At 36.5% G+C, this 15807-nt stretch overlaps 1 protein-coding gene across 4 annotated transcripts in view; it reads left to right on the top strand.

The window, feature by feature from the left end:
- The window catches only part of LOC129940483 (protein mesh), a 117815-nt gene that overhangs the window by 95036 nt on the left and 6972 nt on the right, over positions 1 to 15807 (top strand). For 2 of the 4 annotated variants that reach the window (XM_056048834.1, XM_056048835.1), the window contains exons 12-16: positions 216 to 960; positions 1050 to 1468; positions 1581 to 1768; positions 5506 to 5859; positions 5914 to 6728. In XM_056048834.1, the coding sequence (XP_055904809.1) occupies positions 216 to 960; positions 1050 to 1468; positions 1581 to 1768; positions 5506 to 5859; positions 5914 to 6275 (2068 nt within the window). In that variant the 3' untranslated portion in view covers positions 6276 to 6728. Of the gene's footprint in view, positions 1 to 215; positions 961 to 1049; positions 1469 to 1580; positions 1769 to 5505; positions 5860 to 5913; positions 6729 to 15807 lie in introns of those variants that run through there. The other 2 variants (XM_056048836.1, XM_056048837.1) reach the window with 2 other exon arrangements.

Genomic DNA, 15807 nt, shown 5'->3' with positions numbered 1-15807 from the left:
TATCAAGTCAATAAGATTCTTAAATAATAACAAATTTACCATGAGTCTTGTAACGGCATTTCTTCTGGAAGTAATTTCTCAGTCAGAGAACAATAGACGGAACTTTAAATGTTTGTGTCAACTTGGTGAAATTCTCCTTCGCATCACATAAACCCAGATAAAGATATTATTTTATAAACGTGATTTTCTTCCTTTATGTCCTTATATATACACAGGGACCAAGGAGCCGAGCAACAATGCTGCTATGACCGATATGGCTACCTTATGCTGTCCTACGACCAAATGTGGGGTTCCCGTCCCCGCCGCAACCATAACATGGGCAAGATGCCATGGAACGAGGCCAGCAAAGTGCCAACTTTGTCCTCATGGTTCCACGATATGCGTCCCTTTTACTCGTGCTGCATGTGGCAGGAGGAGCAAGCGGTCGGCTGTGAAACTTATCGATTCGAAAGACGTCCTTCGCAAGATTGCGTTGCATATCAGGCGCCAGGAGTCGCCGGAGTATTTGGTGACCCGCATTTAATTACATTCGATGGCACGCAATATACCTTCAACGGCATGGGAGAATTCGTCCTGGCCAAGGGATCCAACCACGACGAGAAATTCGAAGTCCAAGGACGTTTCGAACAATTGCCCAAGAACATGTATGGTAACGTAATGGCAACGCAACTAACGTCTGTCGCTATGAGGGGCAACACTTCGACAACCATCGAGGTCCGTATTCGGCCCCGAGACGCACAATGGCGATACCGTTTGGACGTGTTTGCCGATGGCCGGCGGATCTACTTTGACCGTCCCAGTTTGAAATTCCAGCACTTCCACGGGGTCACGGTCTACACTCCAACCTATCTCCTCAATCAGTCCGAAGTAGTTGTAATGTTCTCCTCGGGTGTGGGTGTGGAGGTGATAGAGAATCAAGGATTCATGACCGGCAGGGTTTATCTGCCATGGTCGTTTGTGGTATGTCCGCATCCCGCAAGGGTCTTGTGTGTTTATTTTATTCCATTTCCAGTCTAATATAAGATTTTTGCATTTGTACCCTCCTTTAGAATAAGACCGCAGGACTTTTTGGCAATTGGAGTTTCGATCCACAGGACGACTTCACTCTACCCGATGGTAGGGTGCTCAATTTGAATATTAACAATCTGGATGCTGTTCAAAAGGAATTCGGGCTAAAATGGATACTCTACGACCGAGATACACCAAACGTTGGGGCTGCCTTGTTCACAAGAGAGTTCGGTCGAACGGCAAGCTATTTCACTAATACCTCATTTGTCCCGAACTATATCAGAGAACCGATTGACTTTTTACCCTCAAATCGTTCCCATGATGTGGAAAGAGCCACCGAGTTGTGTGGCGAAAGCTATCAGTGTCGCTATGACTACGGAATGACTTTGAATAGGGATTTGGCGCATTTCACCAAGAACTACTATGACAGCATAATTAACATTCAAACACTCAATGCACAGTAAGCGGGACGAGCAAATGCTTATACCAAAAATATTCCATTTCTCGAATAGAGTTGAATTAATCCGACGGATCCGGAAATAATGAGATTTTTTTTTGTGTGTCTAATTTAGGCGAGTGTTGTCTTGTGGAGTGTTGGAAACACCACGTTTCGGAAGGAAGCTGAGTTTTGATTTTACCCCTGGAGCTAAAGTGGCATTCGAGTGTAATGAGGGTTTCGTGTTGATGGGCGATCAGAGGCGTGAGTGTAATTCGATGGGCTTGTGGAATATGCCGGAATATGGATACACTGAATGTTTACGTGAGTTGTTTTTTCAAGTTCATGTTTATTTATATTTTTGGGAAATTATTTTTAATAACAAAAATACTATATTCATGATGAAAACTTCATTTTATTTATGCAAATTCATGCTCCATTTATCCATTTATAGTCATCTTCTTTATAGTTTTTTGAATAGAAATTAGGATGACTAATCCTTATGTCAAAAGAAGAGAATTTTAAGGAGAATAATTGGTTATAGTCAAATTGATTGGAACTAAGATTAAGACTAAGACTAAGACTAAGACTAAGACTAAGACTAAGACTAAGACTAAGACTAAGACTAAGACTAAGACTAAGACTAAGACTAAGACTAAGACTAAGACTAAGACTAAGACTAAGACTAAGACTAAGACTAAGACTAAGACTAAGACTAAGACTAAGACTAAGACTAAGACTAAGACTAAGACTAAGACTAAGACTAAGACTAAGACTAAGACTAAGACTAAGACTAAGACTAAGACTAAGACTAAGACTAAGACTAAGACTAAGACTAAGACTAAGACTAAGACTAAGACTAAGACTAAGACTAAGACTAAGACTAAGACTAAGACTAAGACTAAGACTAAGACTAAGACTAAGACTAAGACTAAGACTAAGACTAAGACTAAGACTAAGACTAAGACTAAGACTAAGACTAAGACTAAGACTAAGACTAAGACTAAGACTAAGACTAAGACTAAGACTAAGACTAAGACTAAGACTAAGACTAAGACTAAGACTAAGACTAAGACTAAGACTAAGACTAAGACTAAGACTAAGACTAAGACTAAGACTAAGACTAAGACTAAGACTAAGACTAAGACTAAGACTAAGACTAAGACTAAGACTAAGACTAAGACTAAGACTAAGACTAAGACTAAGACTAAGACTAAGACTAAGACTAAGACTAAGACTAAGACTAAGACTAAGACTAAGACTAAGACTAAGACTAAGACTAAGACTAAGACTAAGACTAAGACTAAGACTAAGACTAAGACTAAGACTAAGACTAAGACTAAGACTAAGACTAAGACTAAGACTAAGACTAAGACTAAGACTAAGACTAAGACTAAGACTAAGACTAAGACTAAGACTAAGACTAAGACTAAGACTAAGACTAAGACTAAGACTAAGACTAAGACTAAGACTAAGACTAAGACTAAGACTAAGACTAAGACTAAGACTAAGACTAAGACTAAGACTAAGACTAAGACTAAGACTAAGACTAAGACTAAGACTAAGACTAAGACTAAGACTAAGACTAAGACTAAGACTAAGACTAAGACTAAGACTAAGACTAAGACTAAGACTAAGACTAAGACTAAGACTAAGACTAAGACTAAGACTAAGACTAAGACTAAGACTAAGACTAAGACTAAGACTAAGACTAAGACTAAGACTAAGACTAAGACTAAGACTAAGACTAAGACTAAGACTAAGACTAAGACTAAGACTAAGACTAAGACTAAGACTAAGACTAAGACTAAGACTAAGACTAAGACTAAGACTAAGACTAAGACTAAGACTAAGACTAAGACTAAGACTAAGACTAAGACTAAGACTAAGACTAAGACTAAGACTAAGACTAAGACTAAGACTAAGACTAAGACTAAGACTAAGACTAAGACTAAGACTAAGACTAAGACTAAGACTAAGACTAAGACTAAGACTAAGACTAAGACTAAGACTAAGACTAAGACTAAGACTAAGACTAAGACTAAGACTAAGACTAAGACTAAGACTAAGACTAAGACTAAGACTAAGACTAAGACTAAGACTAAGACTAAGACTAAGACTAAGACTAAGACTAAGACTAAGACTAAGACTAAGACTAAGACTAAGACTAAGACTAAGACTAAGACTAAGACTAAGACTAAGACTAAGACTAAGACTAAGACTAAGACTAAGACTAAGACTAAGACTAAGACTAAGACTAAGACTAAGACTAAGACTAATTTAAAACGTTTTTTAGTTAATTTATTGCTGAAGCGTGTATCATTCCATTGCCTTTTTTTATAAACAGATGAAAGATTTAGAAGAAAGTTAAAACTTTAAGAATTAAAGCTTCATTCGCAAAACTGCTCATCGGAAATATACCGATAAAAACGTCTTCCTTGTTAAGATCTTATTATGATTTGGCTTATTATCAAAAATTGCCTTCCAAAAAGATTGTATAGATTTTGTCAAGTATCTGAATCTCAAGACAATATTTATAGCATCGAATAAGCAAACTCAGCGGGTTGTTTTTGGCCGACCGGCTTTTAATGTAACATCTTGCTTAATATTTTAACAGCAGTTGTTTTCAGTGACAACTTAGACAGTTGCTTAAGGCTATGTTGGCACTTTGCGGCTGAACTTCAAATCGTTTACAATCATCCGAATATTTGTAAAAAACAAATGGCAAACGATTGGAATTGTAGATTTTTAACATTTTCATTATTGATACAAATTTACCTTCAAAAAATTACATTATTGGTTTTTGGAAAAATTGTTTTTTAATCGCTGTAAACAATGTTATTGAAGTATAAAAAAAGAAAGGTTCTGAACATTCATAAAAAATGTTGATGCAAATCCAAATCTTCGAATGAAATTCAAATTTTTTTAATTTTCAAAGAAACTCAAATCCAAAATACAATTTGTTCTAAAATATTCAAACCAATTTGTCTCAGAGTTTTGAAATTATTTATGTGTGTACGTCTTTTACAAAATTCCACGTTTTTCTAATAAATTGCGTTTTTTAAATTAAAATGAAAATGTATTTCTTATACGATTCACATTCACGCGAAACTTTCGTGTTCTAAGTGCTCGAAACTAAGTTAGGTATTTTTGATTTGTATTCAAACACGTTAGCATCTATCGAGAAACCTACATACATCATTCTTTTAAAGCACATGCTGCGTTCCATGGAAAATGTTTCTCTTATCAGAAAAAAATCCTGAGTAAGGTTATAAAAATAATATATATGTATGTTTGTATAGAATTCCAATAAAATTATTGCCTAAAGGACTCATTCGCATCAGATACAGTTTTATTTTTTTCTTCTGATTCATTCTACTCTTTTTGAGTTTGATGGGTCACGTTTTTCTAGCCTAATATTTTCATGCGTTTACTTAGAGCTGTCACATTTTACTCACATTTCCAACAAAAAAAAGAAAGAATTATATCAACTACCTTTTATAATCCCATCAATTTTCCATTACAAAAAGAAAATAAAAAACGAAATTCTTATGGTTGATAAGCCAGCTTCCTTTGCATTGTGTATCATAACACAGAGCACACCCAACCCTCCCCAATTCAACCCCTACTCATTTATCTACATTTGATATAAAATACAATAACACACGTCACGTTTAAAAAAGCACCCTTTTTCTGACTACACACATACACTCATATGCCATGCCTACGAATATATGTATGTGCTGAAAATAATTTCGTCCAATTTAAATCACTTATTCAATTCAATGATTTAAATCATTCAATAAAATATCCTTGCAAATCAGGTCCTTAATATATCGTATACGTATTTTTGTATTTACATATTTCCATAATGGCGTAATTTTATTTTAATATCTTGATTTTTGCCATTCAAATTAATTTAAAGCATCACCGATTAATACCTACCATTTATGGTAATACGAAAAAAGGTCCCACATTGGGCGCCAATTAAATTTCTTCTTTTAAATCTTCATGTATATTGTGTAAAAATATTATCTTTATATAATTATAATTGCTCACAGGTGAAGTCTACTACTCACGTCGCATCGCTTTCATTGCAATTGGCATTATTCTCCTCGTCATCCTCCCCATGATGCTCTGCATCGTTTGTTGTGTCTATCGCTATCGCCAGAAACAACTCAAGGACGATCCATCATGGAAAATGAGCCTACCCCGTTCCAGAGCCGGATCACGTGTTAATTTACGAAACATCCAAAGTGACGACAGCGATACTGAACCATCGGACACTTTGAAAAAAAGTAGGTCGTATGAAAAAGTTTATCGAACGCATGAACCGCTAGCCGGTAAACCAAACATTGATTTTCCAGCTAAGAAATGGGATCTGGACGACGAGGACGTGACCTCATCGGAAGGAAGTGAGTTTAAAGATTCGAAAATTGCTAAGGATATTCAATACGTTAATAAATTAGGTGAGCGACCCAAACAGGCGGGGCGTCGGTCATTGCGGTCAACGGGTGGGGCCGATGATGCCATCGAAGAGGAAGATCAAGCTGTGCCGGCGTATCAAAGGCGGGATATGGAGCCACGTTCTGGACCTGACAGCGGTGAATATAGCCCAACGTTCAGTGGACTTGATCGCAATAGCAGTGCAAGTGGTGTTGGCAATCGATTTGGAGGAGTACCCGTTCTGCCATCAGCAGGTCCTTCAAAGTTCTTTAATAGACTCGCTCCATCACCACCGAATGTCCCCAATAATTTGACACAAGATGTCGGCTTGCCACTTATATCCTCCACTCCCAGTCCACAAAATACCAAATCCACTGAGGTCTAAATGGGGCAACTGTCAGTGGTTTGGCTTTTTGGCCAAAAAAGTTCAAACATTTTTTTAATTTTAATAATTTTTTATTTCAATAAACACAAAAATCATCTAGAATTTAAGAGCGTAGAAATTTAAACAGTGTCCAGTCCAGTGTCGAAGCAAATTCCATTCCATTTAATTGCACCACAGTAGAAATATAGAATTGTTGTTATTTTCTATGAATTAATCAATGTTTTGTATAATAGTTTTAACTATATGTAATTTTATGTCCGACAAACCAATCTATTAACCATACCCATGACTCATAGTCTGCCACCATTTTGTTTTTTGAAGTATTGAATAGCCTCAGGTAAAACTAACATAACATTTTGTAAAAATATACATAATTGGAACATTGTTGCAATAAAATTTTTGTTTTTTTAAGAATAAATTAGATTAACTAAATAAATTTTGTATTTTGTTCGATTTTAATTATTTTTTGACAGAGTGGAATAATGCCCTTAATTGCTTTGATTAAGTGAAGGGCGTTGAGAAGTATTGATTCACCGATGAAAAGTAAGTACAAAATTAATTTTAAACTAAGTTAAACTTTTTTTTTATAATCAGCGTACACTCAAAGGTTTTTTTGTAACTTGCAATGACAGGGAAAGATAGAGCTTTGCAAGGTTTACCACATTCGCGTAGTACGACTCGAAAATGGATCTCTGAACTTCCAGTTCACATCCAAAGAAGAGGATTATGATTCTGAAAACATATATGAAAAGCTAAGACTTCTATCGTCAGTGCATTGGATTAGAAGTTGGAGATAGGAGATCATGTTAAAATATGAGAAATAGTGTCGGAAAAGGAACGGAGCCATGGGGCACACCATCATTGCAGGTGTCGGACAGGATGCCGTCCAAGACCGCTTCTGTTTAACGAAGATCTATTGCTACCGAAAGCAAGTATTTTTGATAAGAGATAATACTTTGAAATATAAAGTGCAATAATCTTACTTTCTACAAAGGTTAGATTAGGTTAAACTGGCTGTCCTAAGCTCAATGAAACCAGTTTGAGTCCCTCACAAAACGTGAGAGGCTGATTACGCTAATATTATTTAAATCGTTTAGATCGTTGTAAAAGAATTCCTCTAGGTAACTCTTGTGTTTTTGCGCTAGAGCATGACATGTGCAGAAAAGGTGAAGAACTGTTTCCTCCTCTTCCTCTTCGTCAATACAGCTTCTGCAAAGATCATTTGAGAATACGCCTATCCGCGTAGCTTGCTTTCTTATTAGACAGTGTCCGGTTGTGACACCTATTATCGAGCTTACATGCGATCTGCTTAGAGATAGCAAGCACCTTGAGCACTTTAAATCAAGTGTGGGCCAGATGTGTTTTGTGACGTTGGTTCACCTGGTGTTAGCCTTCTTCACAGGGTTTAGCAATAGTTTACAAGTAGCGATTGGTATGCCAGCATTTTACAAACGTGCTAGAATGGCCTGGCATCCAGCAAAGGTGAATATTAAACTGTTGTGTCATCTTCATTAGAGATGATTGACATTTTTTGACTGTTATAGAGCTTGTAGAGACAGAGTCTAGGGATTTGAAAGCGGCCTGACTATCTGAGGAATTACGAATATCAAATGTAGATATCACGTTGTTTTTAAGCCAGGACATGATTTCTTTTATAGCCAAAAGTTCAGCCTGAAACACTCTAGAATGATTGGAAAGGCGGAATGACAGACTTAATTTCAGTGGTTCACATTACAAACCTCCACCAACCCCTTCTTTTATTTTGGAACCATCTGTATAAAAATGGAATTACTCGCCTTCCATGAACGCCCTATCCTTTTAGAAAGATCTGGAAGGTATGGAATTTCTGTCGAATTGCAGTTGGGGGATGATGTAGTCTGTGTGTTTTGGAATTGAATTTAAATACCTAAGAATTAAGGAGTGGCAAATGTTATTGTTAATCCACTGCGACGAAGCTTCGAGTCAAATAGTAGAGCTTGCAGCTTTCTACCAAAGCGCGTAAGGATTTATTCTACTTTTCGGTGAGATGAAACATTAGATCACCAGTGGACCAGTGGTTTTAGTATGGGTGATTTTTGAATGTTGATATATTTTTGGACTCTCACCACAGTACAAGTACAAACAAATATTGGTCCCATAGAATATTAACTCTTTCTTGAACTGAAATAATTAAACAAGTGACTTGCAAATATGTGAGCTTTCCTAATAGAGCTAACTAAAGGTATATCATTTACAACAAGGGTAGAGTCCGAGAAAGAAGAAGAATTCTTCATATTCTTTTACAATTGATCAACTATTCTTACTGCTTTTTGGATATTTTAGCATTTTTCAAAGATCCTGAAGAAATTATTGAGACCAGCCCAGTTGGTTTTTTCATTCTTTAAACGGTTCTCTTGGGCGCTCTTTCTCTAACTTGATTTGCTTGACTCCAGAAATAAGAAGATATGACATTACGGTTCGTTGTGCATAAGGGCGTCAACACACTGATTGTGTTCCACCATTAACATCCGATATTCGAGTAGGCTCATGGTTAAACGCAGCAAAAATCTCAGCAAACAATCTTTGGGTGTTTTCTGGCTCGAAAAGAGAAGCCACGAAAGAATTTTGAACATTGAAATCGCCCGTAATAACGATTTCAGTGTAAGGATACAGGGAGTCAATTCTTTAATTGAAGTCAGAAGGAGCATGAAATTCCTAGGAAGTCGTAGTTTTGTTCAGATTTTTACGTCAATAAAGTTAACAGAAATCTATGTTGTCTTTTATTTAGTGATTTATAGCTTTGTATTTAAATTCAAGATTCAAGATGTTGAAAAACATAATTAAAATTTCTTATTTCTGAACCATAAATTATCCTTAATCCGCGGACAAAATTTAAACGGAGTAAGATCTCACGATCTCGGTGACAAGTTCAAGAATTAAATTGCACGTAGTGTTGTTTTTGTAACAAATTATTGTTGGTCGCCATATCATCAAATTTAAGCCGAGTTATAGCAGTAACCAGTGACGATAGTCTGATCAACGTTGTTCAAAAATAAAGATGAACCCAACCCACAGAAGTATTGTTGCGTTTTGATAAACTCCTTGTTGACTATGTGAAAAGTCTTTTTCAATTCGGTGAACAGCAGGTAAAGTGGTGATCAATATTTAACCCATTATACGATAATGATCCTCAAGGTGTTGATTGTTGATGTTTTCAACTCAGAAGAATCCAGTGCGGAATGTGTTCTCGTACACGTTCTAAAGGAATTTGCTACTATTTTGGCGACTGCCAGCACAACGCAAATACCTCTCCACGCACTCTAAACTTTATCGTTCAGAGACCCATGGTACTCTAAGAATCGGTTGCAGCGAGCTTGACGATGAGCTTGATGCTGCTTGAAACAACTCTGCGTTAATCCTATTCAGCCCTACCGCTTTGTTGTTCTCCGGTGCGTATTTGGGAATTTGGTGCATAAAGCAGTTCAGAAAATGTAAGCTGCTCACGAACAAATGGCTTACGACCGAAACGAATTTTTCCTTCCACCTTAGAAGCTGGCCTTCATCCGGGGTCAACAGGGAAGCATGTATATATTTCAGTGGGTTTTGTTTTGAGCTCTGAACACTGGATTAGAAGTTTCGATTGCGTAAAATAGACAAAAGGCAAGTTCTACTGGATATTTCCAAGTCTCAAATTCTTAAAATAAATGTTGTTATTCCACAAGGCTTCGTTTTGTCTCCAAATATTTTCCTTATAATATTATAATCAATTTCATTTCTTTAATCGTTAAACTGGTAATTACTGTAAGGTCACCAGCCAGCTCTTTTATAAATAGAGGCTTCTTCTAAGCTGCTGCTGTTCAAAATAATGGTTTTGCTAGTACTCACATATAATTGTTGGTCAATTATTTGGGGAAAACGATTCCGGAGATCAAGAACGGTATGCAATCTTTAACGAAGATGATATGGTTACAACCATTAAGCTCGGCATTGAAGTGGAACCAGATCAGAAAAACTTTCTGCCTCGACTGTGCATGTGCTTCTCGGTCGTCCAGCTCTCTCTCTTCTTGTAACATTTTTGCTATAGATTTCAAAATTCTCTGTGAACCTACCATCGTACAGAACGTGACACTTGGATCCATTATATGTTGCCTTTATAATAGAAATTTGTTTTTCTGGACTGCCTTTCCTCCGCTCCCTGTTGACCCTATCAAAGGCCTTCTCGAAATCGATGTACAGTAAGTGTATTGGTGCTCGATATTCAACGCACTGCTCACTTATGGTCCGCAGGGTGTTGATGTGATCAATACAGTAGGATCCAGCGCGGAATCCTGCTTGTTGGGCATCGAGTGTGGCCTCAAGGTGTTCTCTGATGAGTTCCAATATGACTTTTGCTACTATTTTGGCAACGGTAGCTAGAACGCGGTTCTCTCTCCAGTTTTCACACTTTTTTTAAATTTGGCAATTATTTTCTTTTTCCACACATCGGGGAAGTTTTCGGTGATCCAGGTTTCTTTTATTAGTGGATGAAGTAGTTCGCTTGATGACGTTGGCGTTGCTTGTAAAAGCTCTGCTGGAATTCTATCAAGTGATACCACTTTGTTGTTCTTAAGTGTTTTAATTGTGGTAACGATCTCATCTTTACTGGAAGGTGCGGTGTGGATTCGGGAATTTGTATGTTCAGGCGCTTCAGAAGGCATCGGCTACACGTTGCTTGCAATTAGTTTAAAACCGAGGAAAAGTGTTCTTTCCACCTTCTGACTTGCTCATCCGCCGAACTTATCACAGTACCGTCTTCTTCTTTCACAAGGTGTTGCTTTGAGCTGTGTGCACCGGCCGGCTCTTTGGTTATTCTGTAAACGGTCCTGCTGTCACACCTGTTTGCAGCATCTTCTGCTTCTTGCGCCAATGCGTTCATGTAGTTACGCTTGTCACGGGGCACACTGCGGTGAACCTCTCTTTATTTTCGAGTTGTACGAGGATTCTAGCTTATTTCTTTTTTCAACTTGTGCAGCAGTTATTCGAGCTCTTAACTGTTTGCGTTCGTTGATCCTTGCCCAAGATTGTTTTATTATTTCTTTAGTTCAATTAGGTTACAATTTACTTATCTAGCTTAAGTTATCTATCAGACTGCCATGTCATCGCCGCGCTCATCCTCTTTTTTCTTCATGTGGTGAATATGAATATGACACATATAACTTGAACTTAAGTAGATAAAAAAGGTATTGCCAGATGACAGGACAGACTGTACAGTGAGTATTATATTCTAATGTACAATATTAATCTTACATGCTTCTTTTTTTCATTTTTTTTAAGATGACGCAAAAATAATAAATAAGAATTTTAAGTTACTTTTAATAAAAAACACCTAATAGCCATAACGCTCCGGTGCTCTTACAACTCTTTCTGATCTTGTTACAATATTGCTTGGCCGATCGGTTACGTCTGTTTCGACATCGACAACATTATCACTGAAGGGACCTCCTTCCATGTCTTTTTTTTTTTCGGAAGAACCTATTTCAATAGTTTCATAACAGTGATTATTGCCGTTGCCGGTATAGATATCATCATTTAATAAGTTTGAAGGCGCTTTATTAAGTGAACATCTAATGTGGCGTCTATTTCTTCTAAACTTATTATCTTCACTATCATTAACTATATATGACCTATCATTTACTTTTTTAGAAATAGTTCCATACAACCAATCTTTTTCATCTTTTTTAAACATAATTTTATCATTCTGATTCAAATTGGATAGGGGTTTTGAATTTCCTTTATATTATGTGGTTTTAAGTTGATTGTAGTTGAAAAGTTGTGCAGGTGACAGCAACATATTTGCCAACGGCGTAGCATTATATTCTAGTTTTCGATACAGAAAATCTTTTTCCATACCCTCCTCGAAGCACTTTTTTAAAATTCGTTTAGCAATCGCCACTCCTTTCCTGTTAAGCTATTGCTCTGAGGATAACGTGGACTTGAAAACACAAGTCTAACATTGAATTCTTCCGCAAAATCCCTGAACTTACGGCTGTTAAACGGATTGTTATCCGATCGGATTTCAAGTGGAACCCCAAACTTCACAAATAATTGAGATTTTATTCTATTTATAATGTGATCAATTGATTTTTCTCGAAGCTTTTCAACGCACAACCAATTAGAGTACGCATCGAATACGCACAAATATGATCTTCCTCCATGCTCGAATATATCCATTGAGATTTTTTCCCAAGCAAACTCTGGTGAAACCTGCTATTTAAGTGGCTCTTTTGGATTATAATACCTGAATTTTTCAAAAATTCGACACCTTTTAATATTTTCTTCAATGTCTCTCCACATACCTGGCCAGTAGAACAGTCTTCGCGCACGCATTCGTGTTTTTTCTATGCCTAAATGAGACTCATGCAACATCTTAATGACCTGATCTCTAAGCCTGAACGGTACAACCAATTTATCCCCAAAGAATAAAAGTTCATCATTAACACTTAACTCAAATTTTATTTTGTGAAATTTCTTACAATCTAAGCTAAGTTTTTTGTAATTTGGCAACTCATTTGCTTGATATTCAAGGATCTTACTAAGGCATCGATCTTCCCTGGTAGCTACCTGATACTTGAGTTTGATTTTGTCAGACATACATACTTTACTAACAATGCTATGTTTAACATAATTTAATTTAACTTTCTCTTCCTCTGCTGCTTTTAAATACATAAACATAAACATGCGTTGTAATCTAACTGTAACTTCATCTAGTTGCCTCTTCACAAGAGTCTTAAGTGGTTTATGATCCGAATGAACCTCAACCTCACGGCCATAAACATAAAAATTACACTTTTCACAAGCTACAACAATGGCCAGGAGTTCTTTTTCAATTTGGGCCCATTTTTGCTCACTTTTCGAAAAAACTTCGTGATGCAAAAGCTATTGGCTGCCCACCCTGTAACAAAACACATCCTACCCCATCTTTGGAAGCATCAGCTTGAATGACGAGAGGTTCGTTTGGATCAAACACACGCAAAACTAGTGCCTGGGTAAATCTATTTTTTAAATTATTAAACTCATTTTGATGTTCTTCGGTCCATTGCCATTTTGAACCTAATTTGGTAAGATCTCTTAACTTGGATGTTACGATTGAAAGATTGGGGTATGTATTTGTCAAGATATTTACAAACTCCTAATAATCTCATAACTCCTTTTTTATCTTCGGGTATTGGTAGTTCTGTTATGGCCACTAAATACTTATCGTTTGGCTTTATACTGCCTTTAGATATAGAGTTACCCATAAATTTAAATTCAATCTGCCTATACTGTATTTTATTTATGTTAAATTTAACATTATTTGCCCTTGCCCTTTCAATAACCTTATTTAGTGTTTGATCATGTTCGACATAGTTTCTACCAGAAATAAACAAATCATCAAAGTAAATTTCAACTCCAGGAATATCACCAAATAACTGCACCATTTTTTTCATAAACAATTCAGGAGCACTGCTTTTCCCGAATGGTAATCTGTGCCACCTATAACGACCAAAAGGTGTTATAAACGTAGTCAAATTGGAACTCTCATCGTCCAATTCCAGCTGCCAGAATCCATTTTTCAAATTCATAACAGTAAACACTGATTTGTCTGACAGTCAACTAGTAATAGACTCTGCAGTTGGAATTGAAAAATGTGGACGGCGAATGCATGCATTCAATGGCCGCGGATCTAAGCACAAGCGTAGAGAGCCATCTGACTTCTCCACAATTTGCAGGTTGTTTACCCAATCGGTTGGGGATTCCACTTGACTAATTACTTTATCGCTTACCAATAAATCTAGCTGAGTCTTAAGTCGATCATGAAGACTGAAAGGTATTTTCTTTTTATAGTGGACTACCGGTTCCGATCCTTCCTTTAAGTGAATACAACATTTGCCTGGAATACATCTAAGACCCTCAAAAATATCACTGAAACTATTAATAAAACAATCCTTAGAGGAGGGTAGCTCAACAGCTTCGCTACTCTGTACTCTTTGAATTCTTTGAATTAAGTTCAATGCTTCGCATTCAGCACGACCCAGAATGGGCTGAAATTTGCTGCCAACTACCTTAAAATCTATAGGTCTAATACATCTAGTAACATTTTCTACGCAAGGCAAAGTTATCTTTCCAATAGAGTTGATTTTATTATCATTATAAGCAAACAATTTCGTATTTCAGGTAATTCATTTCTTCAATGTATTTAATTGGCAAGCAACTGACATCAGCACCCGTATCCAATTTGAAATTGACTTTAACATTGTTAAATAACATTTCTTCATACCAGCCGATCGGCCTTATACGTCTACAGTTATAAATTTGAACAAAAGGCGAATTTTTAATTAATTTTAAACTTCTAGCACAAATATTTTTTTTTTAAATTTAGTTTACCTGCGTCATCATAATATTGCCTATTAATATTTACTGAATGTATGCCCCGTTGTTGAGCTGCTGCACGTTGTTGATCTACTGACTGAGTTAATTTTACTGCTGCACCTGTTTGTTCTCTTTCCTCTCCTCCAACTGCTTGTACATAATTGCTGCTATTTGATCTTCTGCCACTATATTTTTTCCTGCACATAACTGCAAAGTGCCCAGGCTTGTGACATATTCTGCATGTTCTCCCTTCCACTACTGCTGGACAGAATTTATCATGTTGTAGTGATGACGTCATCCCACATCGCTCACATCTCACATGTTTGAGTGTTTCTATGCCGATTTACATACGGCTGCTTAGTTTTATTTACTGTAAAACTTTTAATGGCTTCAACTTTAATGACGTCTTCCTCGGTGTTGAGTATTTTTTTATTTGTTTCGGATAACTCAGCAATTTTACACTTTTCTATTATTTGCTCGAGTGTATCTTGACTTGACTCCAAGAGCTTCGACCGCAATTTTTTATTTTCCAATCCAAGAATAATTTTATCTTTTATCATTCGGTCAATATACGATTGATTACAACCTTCAGCTGAACACGTGAATTCGCAAAATGTTGCTTGATTTCGTACTTTTGTTTCAAATTCTACGAATGATTGATCCTGTTTCTGAGTTATCGAGCCAAATTTGAAGGTCTCCATCACTGTGTTACGCCTTTGAATGCAATAATTTTCAAAGCGCGTCATCACTATTGCTAATGTTCTTTGCTTTTCAGGGAGTCCAAGTGCATTAAATATTTCAATACCTCTTTCTCCTATATGGTGAAGAAAAAGGGCAATTTTTAAAGGTTCTCCTTCTCCATTTTTATTTGCCGCAGTCAGAAATATTTCAAATTTTTGTTTCCACATGGGCAAATTTTGGCTGGCTCATCAAAATTCATTTCACTGGGGCCTCGAATAGATTGTTCGGCCATTTTATCTTTTTAATTAAATACATTTTCCTTTTTTTTTTTTTTTCAAAGTTAGTTTTAACAGAATGTTTAATACTTCAAATGTCTTGGTGGGTATTTAAACATCTGACACCATGTTTTATTATTTCTTTAGTTCTCTTTTATTTTACAATAGGGTTACAAATTACTTATCTAGCTTAAGTTATCTATCAGACT

This window comes from Eupeodes corollae, chromosome 1 (genome assembly GCF_945859685.1).
Source record: "Eupeodes corollae chromosome 1, idEupCoro1.1, whole genome shotgun sequence".
NCBI classification, from domain to species: Eukaryota; Metazoa; Arthropoda; class Insecta; order Diptera; family Syrphidae; genus Eupeodes; species Eupeodes corollae.
This window is presented reverse-complemented; position numbering and strand designations above follow the sequence as displayed.